Source organism: Nyctibius grandis, chromosome 5, assembly GCF_013368605.1.
Source record: "Nyctibius grandis isolate bNycGra1 chromosome 5, bNycGra1.pri, whole genome shotgun sequence".
In the NCBI taxonomy this organism is placed as follows: Eukaryota; Metazoa; Chordata; class Aves; order Nyctibiiformes; family Nyctibiidae; genus Nyctibius; species Nyctibius grandis.
The window spans coordinates 18,194,082-18,215,513 of NC_090662.1; the positions used below are offsets into that span (position 1 = coordinate 18,194,082).

Genomic DNA, 21,432 nt, shown 5'->3' on the forward strand with positions numbered 1-21,432 from the left:
TTTTCAGATTCCTTGGCTGCTTCCAGACCCAGTGATAAATATAAAGCTGGTGAAAGACAGATCTATATGGGAGGAGGTAACACCACGAGCTAAAAACTTCCACGCTCCCTGTCAACCAAAATATGTGTAAATTGTTCCGGCGTTTCTTTATGGGTTGGAAATTGTGTAAACAGATAAGTGTTTGCACTTCGCCTCGAGTGGAATTTGGCTTTGCTGCCCATGGCGGCGGCAGGGCACGGCTGAGCTCGCGACTCTGAGGGGTTCAGAAAATGGCTGTCACCTGCAGGATACATGGGAAAAGGTGGAAGCAATACCTATGTCATCGGCATCCTGCTTAGTCTTTCTATAAACATTTTGCGAGCGTTGTCGCGAGCTCAGCTGTGCCCTGTGAGAGTTGATGATGCAGTAATTAAGCATCAATTAAAAAAAATAATGTACAGAGGATATTCACTTTAAAAAATCTGCTGCGGCTGGGACAAAAGCAGCTGCTGAATTAATCATTGTACAGAAAGCTAAACCCTCTATGTGAGTTAATTAGTTAACATTTACGTTTTGGCATGCGTCTTTTCAAGGTATGAAGTGTGTTCAGATCCTGCACGTAAAACTGTTTAGAGAAACTGAAGATGGCATATATAGTTGAATTTTACCCAGTAACAATGTCTGACAAATAAACGTAGAGCAAAACTACTCAACACAGCCAGCTGAAGGAACACATACATTCGCAACAGTTCGATATTTGCATGATTACTCGCTACCAGATTATACAATTACATTAATTCAAGCACAGTTAAAATCATGCGAATACATTCCTGGAGGAAAGCAAAAGCAGCAGGAGCTGTGGGCAGTGACTCACAAACAAAGGCAAATTAAAACGGAAAGTTTTGCTCCAGTTGCTGCCCCCGCAGCCCTGCTCCCCCAGGTTCCCATGCCAGAGCCGCCCGCGGTGGGCAGCAGGCTGTAGCCGGCGGCATGGCCGCAGCCAGACCTGGATCTGCACCTCTTTTCTACGCCAGGCTGTAAACTGCAATGGTTTGCAGCTGGTTTAGCCACTGCCCCAGGGGTAGTGATCTCTGAGACAAGGTGAGGTGGACAGCCCAGCCATTTCAGCTCTCCAGCTTTGCTGCCCTTCTCCTCTCACATCAACATCACGTGCCTCTCAGGCAGGTACGATGTGTGCCGGCGCGATGCAGGAGCAAACACAACAGTGCCGTGATCCTGCAGTCAGCCAAATGTGTGCCCCATCCAGGTGGGCTCAGCTCCAGACGACTGACCTCCGGTCCCGCTCCATGTGCCCCATGATGAGCGGAGCCATCGTACAGCTGCCTCCCGACGAGCATGTTTGTGGGTATCTCCTGGTGAACAACATACTGGGGTGTTTCAGTGTATTTAAAAAGGATGTAATACAAAGCACAGAGGAGCTGAACACATCTCTCTATAATAATGATTCCCACAGTTAACAAGTTATGAAATAAACCCTTCCCATCATGCTAGAGGGAGTGCACACCAAAACCTCTGAAGTAATAACCCATACAGTTGAGTTCAACTCCAGTCCTGTGCTTAGAGCTTTTCTGATTCAGCACTGATGTTCCTGTATTCTCACTTGAACATATTAAGTTGAAATGCTGTGAAAGTCACTTGATAAATATCTTCCTGTTTCCATTGATTAACTGTGAGTATCAGGCAAGACTATGTGAATACACCTTCCTTGATACTTTAAAATGCTCTGCAATATGCTGCTTTTGGGGGAAATTATATATATCATCCAAGACAGAAAATTCCCTCAGTGTATCAGCTATGCCAAACAAAGCGCACACAGACATGAGATGCACCAAGAGGACACTACAGAAAGCACTTCTTGATCATAGAATCATAGAACGGTTTGGGTTGGAATGATGATCCGCTGCATAAGCACGGCCAATCCCCCTTAACACACACACATCGTGTATACCAAAACTCTCAAAAAGACCTGGAAAAACACAGTTCCTATAGAAAGACTAAATACAGGTTTGTCGCTTTAAAAAAAAAGTAGTAGGATATTTTGTGAAGTAACTCTCCACTTCAGAGAGGAATGTAATCTTCACGGCTTTTGGAAAACAGAATGATATATTTGGCAAAAGCAAATAACGCGCAGGCTTGAATACACAGGGAGAAAAAGGAGTGAGCTGAAAGGAGAGATTCCTGGCACTGCAGCAGGCTGTGGAAATGCCATGGCAATAGGGAGGCGAAATATAAAAGCCTAAGCTGGAAGTCATTGATGGCTCTGTATTAACTCTGTGATATAACAAAAATGTAGAGATCATTTGTTTAGATACCTACACAGGCATAAAACTATTTAAGAGAAAAGAATGCTTACAGAAAAGTTCTATTGAATTATGTTTATTACTGTTTTTCATTATGATGCTTAAAGAAGCAATTTAAAAGAACATAGTCCAACTTTAAATAAAAACCTTTGTCCTATATTCATCCAGCTGTAGCATCATTGATGTCCCAGTTACTAAAATTATTCTGAATTCTCTTTAGTCTGTAATGTAAATGAGAACTGCATTGGTTGCATATTCTTTGATGTTGAATTTTCATATGTTATGTATATTTACCAAGATATATTAAAATAGTGGGTTTGAAATCTCTACAGTAATTCCAAGACATCACTGTGCTTCAAGGCACAAAGGTCTACCGAGAAACTTGATAAATCCCTATTTAGCCTTTTTTATCCAAAAGCAAAAAAAGTGCCTGAAATTATTTAGAAACATGGCATTTTGGGCTTTATGAAGTAGCCATCTGAGCAAGTATTCGAAGCAAGGCTTTGACCAGGAGCACCTAACCCCTTCTGGCCACACAACACACCTTTGTGTGGCTCTTGGGTTTGTCACTTCCAAGGGCGGCCACCCCATCCCAGCCACGCTGCCGTCCCACAGCACTGCCCTGCGGGAGCTTTGAGGCACGGCCTGGAAAGTGCCCTCAAAATTTGAACCGAAGCCTGCATGGACTTAAGGATGGGCTGGCTGCTGGCTGGAGCCAGAGTCAGAAGGCCCTAAGGGAAGAGCTGCTTGAGCTGAAAAGGAAGGGATCTGCATCTGCCAGCCTTCGGGATGAAAAGCGCCTGTGTGCCTGCTGGCAGCTGGAGTTCGGAGGGCTGGGTTGTGCTGTCAGAGGGGATGTCTCGCAGTCTGATGGGAAAAAATAGTACAGAAGGAGGGAGAGCTGCTGTGCAGAGAGGGCCTGGAGGGGCTCAGGTGGTAAGAGCACAGCCCAGATAGTGCTGCACACAGCCTGGGGATGGTCTGCGATGCTGGCGATGCCGACATGGCTCACTCCCTCACCCAGCCCGTGAAACTCCCCTTCGCTCCTCATGGCATTCCCTTTGCTAATATAATTCCATTTTTTGCACTGGCCAGCATTTTAGGAATCACTTACAAAATTAGTTATATATCACAGCTCTGTGAAATCCAAGCAGGAGACGTGAAGCTTAGTCCCTCCAGCTGCTAAATCTAAAGCATGCGCTGTCAGATAACACAGGCCACGGCTGCCCGTTATCTGCTGGCAGATTTTCGGGCTTTGAAAAAATCCTGGCCCAAGCCAGCAAACAACTTACTGTTACAGGACAGTAGCTGATCTTATATGCTCTCAACTAATATTGATGACTCTTAAAGCTACAAGTTCTGTGGCTTTTACACAGCTCTTTAGTGCTTCCCGGTTTTAAAGCCCTTGAGATCACAACGTGACAGTAGCTTTCAACACTGTTTCCTGCTCTCAACCATCATATGTCTCTTCTCCAATTTTAGGACTAACTTTACAAAGACGTTAATCATAAAATTTCTCCTATTAATTTTCTGCAAGTGAGGACACATAGATATCATGTGTAACATAACCTGAACAGACAAAGCAGAAGATTGGCTAGAAGATTTGGTCTTCCTCTGACCTATTCCAAGTAAAGTAATGGAAGAGTTTAATGAATAAACAATAAATGATGATAAAAAAGTGAAAAGAAATACAAATAAGCTATCTGAAAAATGAAAAAAATAATCTCACAATTGTAAATACCTTGTGAGGTGAACTTACGGGTTTCAAACAGCACACTGGTGTGCATCAATGAGCCGGTCCTTGCATAAACCTGCCTGTGGTTTTGTTGGTGACTTGCTTGACCTCACAATGACAATGTATAACATTGGAAAGCTTGCTGGAAACAACATGATGGCATTGGAATAAATACAGAATTACTCTACACTTGAGTTTACTCCGGTGTGTTTCCACAGTTTCCCTGTTTAGGGACTAGTCCTCAAAAATCTGTACTATTCTCTGTTTTCAACTGAAATACTACACGAAATACATATTTACATGAAGCAGCAGACCTGCACTGATGGTCTTGTTTCTTTTTTTCCAATTTCCCTAGACACATGTTAATTTTTCACTCAGTATCTGTAATTGTTTGACTTATTCTTCTCTCCTTTCCTGCATCCTGCCATTTGCTCTAGATACACATTAATCTTCTTCATGTTTGTAGTTGCTTCACCAGAATGGAAAGCATTTTGAGAAGCTGATTGAAACAGCCAGCCTAAAATGATGTACTTTAAAGTGAAAAGGAGAAGCAACAAGAAACATGGCAAAAGGAGAAACAATAAGAAATAGGGCAACTAAATTCTTCAAAGAATTCCCATTGACCCACTGCCCTAATAAAGAACGAACTATCATTAAAAATGTATTTGCTATCTTGCATATTATGGGAAAATCAATCCTCCTTTTCCTCAAGTAACTAAATCGCTGCTAACCTTAAATGACAATTGGCACTAAAGCAATCAGTGCATTAAGTAATAAGAAGGTTGTTAAAAACAAATTAGCTGCAGAATCAGCTTGGAAATCTGTATTGGGACAAGAGATAAAGAGGTTGGGATCCAGCTCACTCACTTCAGGGGTGGTTTCACCATAGTTTAGGTTGAGTGGGAGTTACCATAGTCCCCTCCTTTCCCTAAACACATTGCACTTTCCTCCCCCTCCCTTGTGTTGGCATTCATGTAATCCTGCTGTTGACTGATTTGTGGAGCTAAGATGGCAAAACACCATTAATTTCTTTATTGTAGGGTTAGTGATCTTCTCATTAGGTCCCTCCTAGGACTGATGGGATGAATAGCACAGCAGGCACAAGGGAAGGAGGCAGGACCATGCACCCAGGAATAAGAATGAAGGAATGGTCTTAGAAAGGTTTAACTGCTATGGAAATACAGCTGTAAGCCATTTTAGATGGCTCATGTGTGAGTGTAGTTCATTATGTGAAATTCATTACTTCAGTGGCTCTGTGGTGCATAAGCCTACTCTCAGAACCAAATGGGAGAAGTCAACCTTACCTCCCAGCAAATGCCACTTACCAATGAAACATTTACACAAACAAAACCTACTGGTTTTATGACAGAAGTTAGAGAGCAGTTACGCAGAAAAAAGTAGCCAAGTAACTCTGAATGAAGGAGAAGCTGGATCAAAGAGAAGTTAGAAGCCATCAGTGTACTAGGGACCATGATTAATTAGGGGACAACTATATTCATGTACCATTTTACGCAGACGACTCAGCAGTGCTATTTGAAGAGCAGAGGTAAAATCTGGGTCCCTTAGAAATCCAAAATGGCCAAACCCCTACTGCCACTTCAGAGAGGCTGTGCAGACGCACTTGTTAGACTTAATACTGACACTGATGGTCATCACTTCATGAGGTTTCTACATTATGCTGCCACTAAATATTCAAATTTGAAAATGTACTTTGGTCATTCCTTTTACCTGTTCATGTATTTATATTTATATTCATTCATTTATAGACCAGCCACCTGGTCTAGTGGAAGGAGTCCCTGCCCATGGCAGGGGGGTTTGGAACCACATGATCTTTAAGGTCCCTTCCAACCCAAAGCATTCTATAATTCCATGATTTACGTTTTTAGAATTGGGACTGATCTAGAAGAATTAAAATCAGCCCAAACCCTCTTATAGGAAGAAACACCAGCTTAAGGTCCAGGTTGGGGTCTCCCTCCTCCCCTTTGCTTTTTGCTCCTTTTGCTGTTGTCTGCACTATAAAGGCAGAATATGAGAAACAGGCTAAAGTAAAATAATACATAAATACATAAACACGTCACAAGCACACACCACACATATATACACACTCACACTGTTCAGGACTAAATCCCGCTGACTCGTAATGACATCTGTCCTTCGTGATTTAAGTTGCTAACCATTCCAGATTTAACAAGATGTATTTGCAAGAGAGTAACCTGAATTTAAAGCACCAAGCAAAATAAGAACAAAAACATTCCTCTCACACTATCTCTCTCACTCTCTCTATTTCTCTCTCTCTATATCTATATATATCTCGCCAAGTAGTTCTCTGAGGCAATAAATAGAAAAAGTTCCTATAATAAGATACTCAGGAAATCACCATTTTATCTCTGGATCTGGTTTAATTTTTCTGTGGCATAAGCACTAAGCTCTGAGCTGGTGGGAAGAGAGGGGGCAGAATTACTTTCTCAGCTATGTATCATCCCTCTCATTCACCATCACCCTTCTCCCTTCCCTGTACCTTCTTCCACAAAGTTCCCCCCAGGGCATCCCTGAAAACTCACAAATCAGATTTCCAAAAATCATGAGACTGGGCTAAATCAAGGTCATGAGATCTTTAATCATGAGATGCTCCAAAATAATGAACATGCAAGGCTTTTTGTTTTCTTTTATTTGCCTCTGAAGCTGCGGGTGGCATCTGCTGGCCCCAAGGCATGTGAGAGCTCTTGGTGGTCAAATTCCAGCCCGAAACACACGACTGAAACCAGCTGCTCTGAGGGAGTTCCCATTCCCACTCCCACCCCAATGGGAAGAGCTCCACCCTTCCCAGCTCTTCTTCCCACCAGGGTCCTTGGGGACAGCATCTGTATCTTGGCTGCTCTGGGGTCCTGCAAGCTCCTGGGAGGAGGAGGACCACAATGAAAAACTCCCCTGGCCAAAGAGGCAAGGGAAAGGCCTAGACCCCATCCCAACTCCTGATCCTTTCCCACTAGCAACCAAGCTAAACTGTATTTTACAAAAACAAGAGCAGGGAAAGCTCAGGTCTCCACTTCTCAAGCTGCTTTGGGCTATGCCCGCTGATGCACTGCAGGTGCAGAGTAGCCACTGAAATGGTACCTGGCCCCTCACCAGTCCAAAATCAGGCCCAAGATCCTATAGGCAGCACCAGCATGAGCAAAGATGTTCCTCTTCTCCTCGCCTCCTCCCCTTCCCTGGTCACAAAACAAAGCAAAACAAAAGACACCCTGCAGGGATGGGTGGACAGATGATTTGGGATTTGGGTTTTTTTGTGTATTTCTGCATTTAAATAAGAAGGAATAATTGGGGGAAAAAAAAAAAGAAACAATACTGAGGAGGATTAGTGATATTTGGGACACATCTGTTGGAGAAATGAATTAGTATGTGGATTCCAGAAATTATGAGCATGTTCTCAAGATGATATACACTCCCATGCAACTTCCACCAGTGCTGGCAGGAGCAGAGCACAGACAAAATCCGTGACTGAGTCTTTAATACCTGTGCTCTCTTCCTCGTATATTTGTTGAGGATTAAAAATTCTCAGTCATTAAGCTTCCACTCCATCTACACCACATAGCTCGCCTTTCACCTTCCAGCAACGAGGCCAGGAGTGATGCGAGCACCAGAAGTGCTACCAACACTTATCACAAACAAGTATTGTGATTTTTTTTCCTATAGCACTCTGATGAGCAAGTAGCCAGACACTACAGTAAAAAAGAGGTGCACGCAACATGCCTGGCTTCTCCCCGCCGCCTGCTCCCATGGCACTGGACATAATCACACCCAGGCTTCTGAGGAAATGTTGAGGAAAAGCACTTTTTTGGAATGAGTTAGATATGGCAGAGGAGAACAAGAACTAAAACATCCATGCCCTCAGCCTGCCACAGCTATCTACCAACAATTTTTGCTCTATGGGATCCAACGGCTAATTTCTTAATGTCTTAATCTTTACTGTTGGCTGATTTTACAACTATCTCTAAGCTCTGTAAATTATTGAACCATTTGTGAATTGAATTTATTGAACCAACGTCCAGTGCCCTTGCAAGGTGTCATCTCCCTCTGCATTGACCTGTAAGTTAAAGCCTTAAGGACCTTTTTAGCTTCTGTCTCTCACCCAGGACTATACACAGCACAAATCTACACAAGAGAAAAAAGAAACGCACCAAAATTTCCGGTTTATGTTGAGTTCTGTGGCAGGTTTATATGTAAGACGATTTATCATAATGCAAATTGCACTTATTTGAGGTAAGATATGGTGATGAAGCAGTGCCTTTCAAAAGCCTAAGCTTTATCTCTGGATGTATTTAGTAGGGGGAACACATTACTGTAGATGTCAAAGATAAAACCCAAATTAGATTATGCCATTGTGTCTGCAATTTGCATTATGTCTTACTTGAAATAAATCTCTTCCTAAAAATCCCACCTTAAAACCAATGACAAACCTGGAGGTGTAAGAACAGAACACATCTCTGCATAACATACTTATATTAATGTACAGAGGAATATCCCTCCCTCTATTTATTTTTAAGAGAAACAATCATCCTCTACCTTTACTACATATACATCTGATTTTTTTTTCCCCTCTGCTGTCTATGTCCCTTGATTCATCTCCAGGAGCATTACTCGAGGAAGGGCACATGGAAGGAACAGAAGGCTGGAGCAGCCATCGAAGCCTGCAGGACACGTTCCCGTAGGGACAACCTCTGCAGTCTGGTCCGTATTTGCATCCCTGAACGCCTGCAGGCACTCTGGTATGGGAACCACCTGCCATGCCCAGTTCTCATCTCCTCCCACAGGCAGCACTGAGAAAGAAAAAGGGCACTCAGAGACATGGTGTGCCTCTGCTCAGATGACAAAAAAGACTATTTCAACGCGCAAAGTTGCAGTTTTTACTGGGCACCGAATGCCACCACCGGCACCGTTAACTCCCCAAGGCTCTTGTTCCACAGGCCGTTGTGGCCTCACGCTGGGCTGTTCAAAATATGTTAAACTATTTATGTGAATGAGGAAAGCAAGCAAGGCATGGTGGCTGTGCCACGGTGTGTGTGCAATAACATCTTTTATAAACAGGAACTCACGAGTCAGAAAACCAGACGTGCTTTCAGGCACCGTCAGGCATCCCGCTCACTTTCAGCCTGGTTTCCCTAAGCTGCTTTCCACAGAGGAGGACACTAAAGGGCTGCAACTCCCAGTTCCCAAATTTGTAGCTGAGGGGAAAGCTCTGGCAGTTATTTTTGAGCAAGTTAACATCTTGAGGTGGTTCAAAAAGGGAACATACCGGCAAATAATTCACCTCAGAAAAAGGGGAAGAAAGAAAAGTGCTCAGGAATATGGGAAAAAGGAGATCAGGGTCTCCCCTTCAATGGCAAACATCACTATTTTCTTTAGAAGAGCCCAGCCCTTATTCCACTAAGATCCCATTTAATTTTCTCCATGGAGCTGTTACAGACTTGATGTTTCGGCTCAGAACAGGAGACAAGGCACAGAAGAAACCATCTGCCCTGGTCCCCAGCAGCTCGCTGGGATTAAGTGCACAAGCAGCTAACTCTGCACACCTCCATTAAAGGAAGATTGGTGAGAGCCTGCATTTTGTGTTTCCCATAAATTAGAACTTTTCACAGGAAAATATCTCTCTCACATCTTCTGTGTAATCCAATGCTATGGTAAAAATGATAGCATTTAGGAATAGGCAGACTTCAAACCAAATCGTGCTCCTTAACGTCCTAGGTGGTCCCAGAAGATCCAGTGGAAATAAGCATAATGGCCGATTAGTGAGAATAATTGAAGAGTAGCCATAAAATATTAATAAACGAACTGAAAAACATACTTAAAGTACATCTACTGTTGTAATTACATCTTAGGAGGCTAGGATTTTGGAGCTTTATATTTACATTTTATATGAGAAGTATTAGGTTAAAAGAAAGTTATGCTTAAAAGTACTGTATAACTGCCTTTATTGTGAGTATACACATCATATCAGTTCATTATCATATGAGTTCAGAGGTTTTGCTTGACGGAGTAGATAGAACTGCCAAAACCAATCTGATGCTCATCAAATTTCCATTGTTATACATTGAAGACAAATTCTGAAAAAAATCAAAAATGCCTCTTTGCTTGTCATAATAAAAGGACTAGGGTTAAAAAGATAATCCCATAATCTTATGTTTTGGTAGTCTCAAGAATATTTCCTACACAGGTCAGTAAACATAAATTGGAAACAAAAAGCAACTTAATCAGTGAAGCCGACTTTTTCTTAATTACTCGTGAAAAAAGCCATTGTAATATTTTTGAATCTACAGAATAGGTAGAAGTGAAAAAGTTACATCTTTAAAAAATTTTTAAACAGACTCATAAAAAATGAATCTAACAAGCTTCCACAACTTGTACTTAACTCGTTACAATAGTTTAGTAGATTAAAACTCAGCCTTTGTGTAAAATACGGTTTCATTTTAAAGTCACTTTAAATGCTTACTGTCTTGTAAGAGTTAATATGCTTTACTGTATCATCTAGATTGTGTTTAATTATTAATATGACACTCATCATGATAATAATGTTTCTTACAATATGCACATCAGTATGCTGACCCCTTGAAGCTGGGTGGCCCTATCTAATTCAAATATGTTTTTTAATTATTATATTGTAAAATGCTGTATAATAGCTCTCATGCAGTTAGCTATGAAGAATTTGAGAGACACCTGAAGTAAAGTATCTTCATCTTGCTTTTTAGAAACTGAAAATTTGGGCTGACGACTGCTCGGGAAGCTGCAATTCGAGGGCACGGTACAGTGCGGGTCGCAGAACAGAACCTGCCCCCGGAGGAGCCGGGGCTGGGATGCAGGCACTGAACCATGATGCTCTAAACAAAAGAGCATTTGCAACAACAATGAAGTTGTGGTTCCCACCATGCTCGGCACAACTGTATTGCAGCACTGTAATTATCTTGATGTTCAAGGCCAAGTGCCTCAGTCTGCTGCTCAATTGTCGAAACTTTCAATCACCGTAACACAAAGAACAGACAAGAAACTACTTTATACTTTTTTCCTCCCTAACAGGACATCATCCTGATACTCTCATCTCTGCATCCAATCGTCCTTCCTGCCACTTTCCTGTATTTTATGTCCCGATGGAAATAAAAATGCCTAACTTGGGAATTATAAATATGTACAGAAGTCCAATATGTTTTTCATAATTCAGTCTTACTGAATTGTAAGGGGGCTTTGCAGTTTTGTTTCCCAGTTTTGTATTTACAGCCAGGAGAAAGGAGCCCTGTTACCTTGTTCCTTGGTAGTTAAATTTCCTTTTTGTTCTGGAAGATCTAAAATATTTAATTCCAGCCTTCCTGGAATTTCTTTTTTTAGCCTTCACCTCTGATCTGCTGTGAAAATTGTGAGGGGCTTTCCAGAACATGAGGCATATTGGAAAAAATACTCTCTCATTATGATTTTATCTTCCCCACAAATAACTTAAAGGCAAGTTGTTGGATCTTTTCTCCTCCTTTCTCTTCTCCTTTTTCTCTATCTGATCTGTTTTCAGCAAGAAAAAAACAACCAACACACCTAGCCATTGGCAAAAAAACCCCACTTATAAGGGTGGTATAATATATGGGCTATTCTGACACTCAGCAAGTGTATGTTTTGATATATTAGAATGCATTTGTGTGGCTTACATGCAGTTTAATATTTTATCCAGCTAACCTATCTGACATTAAAAAAAACCTATGAGAAAAAACCCAAGTCTTAAATTACACAAGGCTCAACTTGGCTAAATTAATAAAAACACAATTGTAAACTATGGTCACAGAGAAGTTGGCCATTGTTTAATAAACTGCTATTTAAAAAATTTTAATTAAAACAAACCTCAGTGTGTGTAGTTTCTCTCAGATCAACGTTTTACAACGCATATACATGTTTACAGTTATGACAGCGTGTGGGAATAGCTATGTCAGTGAGAAGGGGTTTTACCTACAAAACTATAATAGCAAAGAGCTCCACTTTGTGTAATTACGCTCCACCTTCCACTTTTTTTTTTGTTATACCAATGAAGATAAGCAAATGCATTACAACACAGGTTTTCAAAAAGCCTAGGAGAATTGCAACTCCCATGGAGGTGTGGTAACAGAAATCTCACCAACAGAAAACCAGGAGTACAAGTCAACAGCCTAAAAACTGCTGCAAACTGATGGAGCAAGACCATTCAAAAAGAAATATATGTGCAACAGGTTAAAGACAATAAAACAGATTTCACATATGTGAGAACAAAGGGAACCCTCAATTTAAACTTGTCCGCTGTTAACCAGAACGCCAACAGGAAACCCCAGGTGCTCAGTACGTATCTCTCTCCCATGGACCACCGCTAACCGATAAGCTCATACTCGTGGGACATTTTCTTGCCAAAAGGTGGGAAGGAGAGGTCAGGCGCCAGAGGCACGCAGGTACCCACACCAGGTTAGCCGTCTGCCTTGCTCATGTAAAGCCAGCTGCCTGACATTGAACACGAGCTTAGCTTCACACAGCTTCAGGGTCTAATGTGTTATTTTCACATCAGGGATTTAACATGATTTGACTTTAACAGAAGAGATTGAAGCCAATGTTAGCCATGGCAGGGGGTTGGACTAGATGATCTTCAAAGGTCCCTTCCAATCCAAACCATCCTATGGTCCTATGATTATACTTGGCCATTAGGGCTCAGTATTAAACGCTTACATTGCGGAAGAGCTGGGGCAGCACTTGTTTGACAGCAGCAATGCCGTCATGCCGCAGTGTGCACTCGCAGGCCTCTCATGTCTGCACGTTCCTTGACTGCATACCGTACAGACCTCAATGAAGAACCTACCTTCTCCCCATACTGCAACATAATCTAACAGACATCGATGGCATTAATAGCAAGTAGGTGTAAAAATGTAATTGTAAGCATGGAACCATCCTCGAACAGGTTATTGCCCAAGTTCTTTGGACGCTGAATTTTAGCTATATGCTACTTGAAATTATCAACAACAGCAGAGAAAGCATAAAACCATCAGTGATAAACTCTGCAGATGACAAATAAGGGGAGTGGGTAAATGAAGAGAAGAACAGGCCAGCCACACAGCCATCTCAAGGAGAAGCAAAAGTAGCTGTAATCAGTAAGGAGGATTTCCTAGACCCTGAACTGTTTGGAAGAGCTGAATTCATAAGTATATTGGAGAAGAATTTCTAAGGTAGCTTCTGAAGCCAGGGCTAAGTGATTATACTGGTGTGTGATCTGCTGCATGCTCTTACAAAGCACTGTAGGTGCGCCTGGTAAGAACAGAATTCTTGTCAAACCATTCTAAAACTCATTAAAAAGAACAAGCACAACATTAAGTCTGTAGCTAGGCTTCCACATGACAGCAAAGGACTTTGATCAGTGCAAGTATTTCCACAGGCAAGGAGGATAAGACGTGAGGCTCCAGAAGAGGCATCTGAACTTCCAGCACTTGAGCAGTTCAGCTGAATCAAAGATAATCCCACGTGCAGCATCTCAGGGTGGGGGGCAAGGGAGGGTTCGTACATGACTGGGAAAACTTTCAAACTTTAAACAGTAGCTAGTTTATGCACTTCAGGATGAGGGTAATGTGATAAAACTCTTTGCTTGAGTTTAGGAAAAGGCATAGCAGATTGACGTGAAGGCTGCAGGCCATTTACACCATTTGAGAATTAAACTGTCAACAAATACGCCACAGTAATCCAGTTAGAAAAGCATCCTGACAAGTGAGCATAGGTTGAAGATTAGCTGAAGGACATATCCCCCAGATAAAAATCCACCTATAGAAGTGGTAGACCTCTTCAGTGAGTCCTGTGAATCTGATATAAACCCCAGATTTCCAACATTCATCTCCTGTGACTTGGTGACATGGACAGAAATTTAACCAACAGAAACATAACAATATTTAAAAGTTTGACAGACTTCAGGTTTTGACTGTGTTATACAAAAATGTAACTTTGTTCTGTTTTTATTGTTTTGGTTATCTTCTGGAGCAAGCAGTCATGCAGTTGTGCTATCTGGGCCATAGCCTCAGGTCCAACCCTGCGTCACTTGGGTCCAGCCATAAGGCTGTGGCATGCTGGCCCCAGCCCTGCACCTCTTAACAGTGAGCCTTGCTACAAAAACGTGCAAGGACCCATTTTAACACACACAGTAAAACTCTGAGTTAAACACAGCAGGCGAGTGGGCACACAGGCTTCTGTTGAGAGTCTATGTCAGGAAAGAAATGTCTTTCATGGGCATCTCCCCCAGGTTTCCAGCTGTGGACAGCCCAGGCATGGTGCAGAAGAGCTGCCTCAGCTGCTCTGGACTTGCCACTGGCTGCTTTTATGTGACCTGGAAGAGATGAAAATGCTGTGCCTCAGCTTCCCATCCCTTCGGTGAGGGGGACAACACCCTCTTGCTCAAAGGGGTTTCTCAGAGGCTTCCTTCGGTGTTAGTAACCTTTGCAGAGTCCATAGTGATCCTTAGATGAAAAGTGTTTTGTATAGGCACAGCTTGTGATGATCTGAAGTCATAGTTCTCTGACCATATATAGACCCAAATGAAATAATTTTGCCAGGTGATGTCTCTTAATCTGAATACCCAAACCTAATACTTATTTTAGGAATTCATGGCCCTAAATGGATATCGCGCTAAAAGGAGAGAAAGGAAAGTAAATATCTCAATTGACTGCTGTGCTCTTCAAATGCAGCATGCACTGTCCAAGAGCCAACGGAAGACTTATTATCCATGGCTAATTGCAAAGAATAGGTTGTATGGGTTCCTTATATGTTTAGATATCAAGTCACCTCATGAGACGACATTTGGGGTTCATTGCTTTTTGGCATGGGTAAATGCAATGGTCATATGGGGAAACTTCAAAGCACTGAGAGTAGAATTTATGAGACGCTACATCTCACAGCACATAGCTGAGTGGTGAAGATCATAAAAAGAGAAAATGATAGGCTTTTCCAGCTTTTGCACCAGTCAGGCTCTGAAAAACGTTTAGAGGAGTTAAGCTCTGCTTCTGGACCATCCACTGCACTGCTTACGGGGTTCTCACTGGCCACCCAAGGGCTGTGAGCCCCTGGGGGCTTGGACGGGGCCACAGGCTGGGAGGAAACAGAGGTACCCACCTACAGGCAACTGCTCCCAACCACAGGGACACAGCTTGCCATGCCTACACCAACAGAGACGTCTGGTTATTCAATAAAGGCAGAAGAGGGCTTTCCTCGCAAAAATTTCATGCTGATGAGACAGAGAAAGCTGAAGATTGATGGAAAAGACTGTGCTGGGAGATCTGTGCAGAGAACAAAACTAAGGAGTACTCATCGTAAATAACCATTTCTCTCCCCATCAGATGTGAAAAGCTTAGCTGCAGAGAGTGACAGGTCCACAGCAATCAAAGGGAAATGGTGTTGCAGTTATAAAGACTCAGTTTCACTACAAACATGAAAACAACAGCATGGCATAGCACTGTTGAAAAAGAAGAAAAATTTCTAGACCTGCGACATTATACAGACCTTCCCTGGGGTGCAACCACCCTACATAAGTTTTCTCATGGTATTGCCATACAGAAACTGCAAGGAAAGGCAACCAGGTATTCTCCTCTGAGGCACCAAGAAACAACCAAAGTTATTAAAAAGCTGACAGTCAGCACTTGACTTTTCCTACATCCAGTATCAGGAGAAAAACTTCACAAAAAACTCATAAGACTTTTGTGAATGGGAAATGATCCAGCCTTTAAATTCTGAAAATGGTGCAAATCACCCAGGGCCCTAATAGCAGTAATTAAGCTCTTGAAAATGAATATACTATTTTTAACAGTATTAGACCATGCCACTGTTTTTGTATATTTATTATATAAATGCACCTGGAATCCAGCAGCACAAGCTTGAAGACCTGGACTAAGGGACACTGTTAAGGCAGAAACGATACAATACATTTTAGTGTCTTCACTGCACCGCCTTAACATTTGAATGAGGTATCAGAGTAACGTCCCATGAAATTGTCCCATACTATAGACAATATCCCTATATTTACAGGACTGTTTGGAAATGACAGAATTTCTTATTTGGTGTTTTGCGGCAAAGACAAACTTGGTCAACAGCTGTTAGAAAGTGCTGGCAAAGTCCCACAATGCTGTGAGGATAATCTTTGTTCAGCCCTGTCGTTGAAAAAATGTGGCCTTTCATACGCTAAACAAGGAGTTAAAGATGCATTAAGGAACCTGAAGGAATCAAAGGAAGGGTTGCTGCCCAGGATTTTGGCTGTTACATACTTGTGATCCCACCTCTCCAGTGGAGCTGGAGAAGTGTAACCGAGAGTGGAATTTCAGACCCTCTCGCCCAAGATAAAACACTCATTACGGCTACCCTGGCTGCCAGATTTCTCTACTTGAAAGCTGAAATTCTCCCAAATAAATATCTCTGGCCTGAAAAATGAGAATCTGTTATCAGACCGAGCTGGGAAATTACTATCTGAAGAATGGATATAAGTAAAGATAACACAGAAGCAAATCTTCACATTCACCACTATGTTTGCAAGAGCCAAATGCCGAGAACTTACTAAACAATACGAATAGGGATTTCTGGCACGATGCTATGAAAACAGCTGTAATTACCTTCTCATGACACAAAGTCAGAATTCATGGTGGCCAAGTTAGATGTCATGATTCCTCACGTCAATATGGTATCACAAAAATAAATTAGGAGGAAAAATGTATAACATGTAAAAGATCTCTAATTGCTGTATTTGATTACTAGAAGATTTACAACCATTTAAGATTTCTCCCTTCTCTGAAGTGAAATCCAAGGAGAGATGCAGAGGATATGGGAAATTCTCTGATGATCTTTTTTCCCTAGAAATTGCTCCTTGCTAGGGGTTAGGTAGCAAAGGAGGCAGAGAGAATGTCTTGTGCTAAGGAGAACTGTGGGAACATTAAATCTCTTCCTTATTTCAGTGGTTGGTTTTTTTTACCCTTGGAGTACTTTTGTTCTGTGAAAATTACATTATACTTTTTGGGAGCACAACCGTAGAGAGCAGTTGCGGCAGCTGCTGAGCAGAAGGACCGCGGGCATCGAACTGTGGCGAGAGCTGTGGGAGGACCCAGCGATGTCAGGAAGGACCCAGTCACAGCAGGGCAGGAATTGTGGGAATTCACACTCAAAAAGGTGGCGACTTATGGCCACAGTGGTACGTCCTATAGGAGGCATCAGGATGGGGCTGGAAGTACAGCTCATTCAGGAACCGCTGCGGCAACCTCACCTCCAAAATCAGTGCGGATGACATGATGCATTCACCTATAGTTCACCTCAGCTTATTCTGCAGTGCTCAAAGATACATGAAATAAAGCCGGAAAAATTACACAGGCTTTCCACAGTGTTCACTAAATCTGTTCACTTAACTTAAATTACATCCTTTAACCCTTTAGCCATGCTATGTAGCTCCCTGCCATCAATGGCACCGATTGTTACTGTGTACATTGTTCACTTCTCTACAGTAATTTGTACATAAAGAAAAAAAGTTAAAGGGGTCGCTGTTCTGAAAAAAACATGATTAAAAATATACGTCCTTCTTCAATCACGTCCTTACATCGCAGGAAGTGAAGCTAATTCCAAATCACCCCAAACCAGCCAGTAATCAGGTTTCAGAAATATATTGTAGAAGCTCAGTTTACCTTTGTGCCGTAACAGAAGACTCCTGAAGACAGAGAAACTTTCATCATGTATAAATGACTAACAATTACATCAAAACAAATGGAGGGCTTCAAAGGGGGGTGGAAAAATGGGGGGAAATTCCATCTGATTAAGATAGGACATAATTATCTTCTACAGGAAATAAACGCTATATTTTTAGCAGGTGACCGACCAGTTGGACAGATTCAGGACAGGGTTATGATTGTGTAGTGATTTCTCATCGAGTCGCAGCATATCTCCCCAGAGAGATGACAGATCTTAATATTTTCTTATAATTATTTTTCTACATAGGCTCTTAATTGGGAAATGGAAACATGAGAGCTCCCAGAGCAGGCTGCATTTCTTTGACTATTACCATTCATATTTCATCTTTTACAATTAATTCAAAGATTCATAAGTACCTCATACTGGTATGTTACTACACTGAGTTAATACCTTGGTAACATTTCAGTAATACCAGAATCTCCCAACTTTCAGCCTCAGCAATTCTCTGCTCATTCCAATTTACAATTGCTGCATTCCATGAGCCAATACACACTGCTGCTATTGAAACCAACCTATGCTGTTTAAATATTAAATAGATATAAAATCTGGACCATTGTAAACAATAAATATTTATATACAAACAGAAAACACAGTATTATGACTAATAGATATAAACTGAACTTGCAAATGGATATGAACGTATTTAAAGGAAGGACAAAAGTCACAGGTAAAATAAAAGTTCTTAAGGGAGATTGGGACAAGATTCAATAATGCATCTTCATAAAATATTTCTGGTAATAGGTTACTTCTTGATAACATTTTCCACCTTGTTCTGTAAAGGGGATGAAAATCAACCAACTAATGACCACCCTATGTGGGTAAGTGTGTCAGGTTTGATGGAAAAAACATTCTCATGCAACATGGAGCCTAAAGGCACTAATGTAACACAAACCAACCACACAGTAAATACTAAATTTCTACTGCATTCATTCAGCAATAAAACAGAAATATTCAATAATATTTGTATCAATTTACAGGATAAGGGATTCCAGAGCTCTCTTGATCACGGCTGGGTGTGTTTTCCCCTGGTCAACCCGACCCAAACTGTCCTTCCAAAGAATAAAGTGTTTCACTGAAGCGTAGTTAACTCTGAAACCTAAAGATGGCAAGGCTATAAGCAGCACTCGCTCCTTAGCTTCTGATCACTTTAACATCCTGGCAGCAGGACAGTTAATTTTTAACTCAACAACTATGCACTGAAAATACAGTTACAGATCAAATCTTTCTTTGTGTATAATAATATGGTGCCTCTCCTCTAAATATGTACCGTGTCTGTTCTGACTACAGCGTTAATTATTAAATATGTTCATCAATTATTAATATAAGATTATTCTCTTTCATTTTTAAAGAATATTTAGCCTTTTTTCTGAGGATTTCTAGCAAGAGACTCTCAAAACATGATGTAGCAATGCATATCATTCCAAAACCTAAGACATGGATGAATTAACTCTATTTATATCCATATCTTTCTTTAATGAAACTTGCTACTTCTAACCATTCCTTTTTACAGTATAATAGTACACAATCATGTTAAACGAAATCAACTGGTCATAAAATCTATTTTCTGATGCCCAATGCTGCACGTATTTTGCATTAGCTGTATGTAATGGATAATGGGCTTTATAATGTATTTCACTGTGGAAGTCATTCATGAGAGGACTGGCAGGAAAATCACCCCTCAACAAAGACCAAATATCCCACCTATCTCACAGTTCTATTCAGGGTTTCACCAGTCAGGCAAAAAGTTTGTCTGCATCTCCTTAGGAAGGTCCTGCTGCCCTAAGCCCCACTCTGATCTCAGGGAGCAGCTCCTGTCCCCCTTGCTGGGGAAAGCCCAGCTCACTTGCTGCTGCCATGTCCCTGCTCACTGACTCCAACTCCTTCCACCATTGCACTTTTAATTACAGCCCTGAGCCAAAAGCCATGGGAAGTGAAGGAAAACCCTTCCACCTAGACGGCTGGATCCAGCCCAGTAGTCATACACATTATCTAGACTTTTTTTTACATGGAGACTTAAATAATTTAAGTTTTCAATTTTTTATAACTTCAGCACTGAGAGGTAGCATTGGGAACAGCCCCCTCTGCGTCACCCCTTGTTTGTGGGAGTCACAGAAGACATTGCTGAGCCGTCAGCATAAATTACAGCCGGCAGCACGTCAGTGCAGAATGCTTAACTGCGTGTGCAATTTCAAATACATAAATAATCCCACTGACTTTACTGAAGCACCAGAAAACATTTAGCTTATATTCTTCCATAACTTCTCAGGAGCGTTTGAGAAGCAGCACTTTGATCTTTATTAGCTGTCAAGTCCATGATGAGGCAATGTACGTTCCTCAGCAGGCTGCCGGAGACAGCCCTGGAAGCAGCGGCATCCTTCTGCAGTTTATCTGGACATATACAAACTGCAGCTGACTTTCAGTACTTCCCATAAATGTGTATTATTCTGGTTTCTTGGGACCATGAACCATCCTCACGCTCTGCTCTTGTTGACAACCAAGCGTTGATGACCTCCTACTGAGGCTGCGCACCCTCACTATACCCTGGTACCAGGGGACTGCTAAGGGGCCAAGGTGGCGTTAACATGCAAAACCATGAACCAGGGGATGTGTCCCACCTTCTTCCTTCCAGATAAAAGAAATATGTTTGCATAAAGTGTTTTGAGAAGAACTTCACACAACATGAGTTGCTTCAGGAGCTGTTGGCCCTCTGCATGGCCTGGAGCAATGCATGGTTCCTACCACCATGTGTGCACTAAGATACAGGACTTACCCTAAGTGACATGGGACTTACCCTAAGTGATATTTGACACTCACAAGACTTCTCCTGACCAGAAGGCAGCACCAGGAGTTTTTCTCCCTTTGACTAAGAATGTCAGCAATTTCAGCTTGACACAGAGCTGGCCTGGCTTATGGTCTAACATACAAATCATGGGTCAAAGATAAGATAAACACATACCAGTGTAGTCCTCGTAGCATTCACAAGTGTAGCCCCCTTCTCGGCTCCTGCACAGCCCATTGCTTCCGCAGGGGTTGGAGTAGCAGAGGTCAATCTCCGTCTCACAGTAGTCGCCCGTGAAGCCCGGGGGGCATCGGCACCGCAGCCCGTTGATGGGGTGGATGGGGCGGAACAGGACGGTGTTGGAGCTGATGAACGGGGCCGAGCTGTCGAACTTCAGGACAGAGACACACTTCATGTAGTTCTCACAGGGCTCGCGCAAGCAGATGTTGTCATCGAAGGGTAGAACCCTCTGCGTGGAAATCATGGTCAGCAGGGTCCTGTTGAGGTAGATCTGCTCCTGTAGGTCCTCGGAGGGGAAGAACTTGTTTCGAATGCCACCGGGGAGCAAAGCCGAGAAGGTCACATTCAGAATATTGGAGCTGACATCTGTGTCATTTTGGATGTTGAAAACGAAGATGCTGTCCTTTGCGGTAGAGAGCACTGTTGCCACCCCCTCCACAAACAGGGACAGGAGGGGAGAAAGGAACCTCTCCTGGGACATGTTCTCCAGCCGCACCGTGATACTGTTGGTGAGCATGTCGTCCGTGATTATGGTGACACGCAGGGTGCAGACTGCCGTGACACTGTGGACACCATCTGAAGGGAAGAGAGAAGGATAACAGTGATGTCAGAGAGCAGGCTTCAACCTACAGACA

The 21,432-nt window shown here is 42.3% G+C and overlaps 1 protein-coding gene across 1 annotated transcript in view; it reads right to left on the reverse strand.

Moving 5' to 3' along the window:
* Positions 1-21,432, reverse strand: part of CELSR1 (cadherin EGF LAG seven-pass G-type receptor 1) — a 182,873-nt gene that overhangs the window by 82,291 nt on the left and 79,150 nt on the right. The window contains 1 exon segment of the mRNA XM_068401357.1: positions 20,735-21,373. Within this exon segment, the coding sequence (XP_068257458.1) occupies positions 20,735-21,373 (639 nt within the window).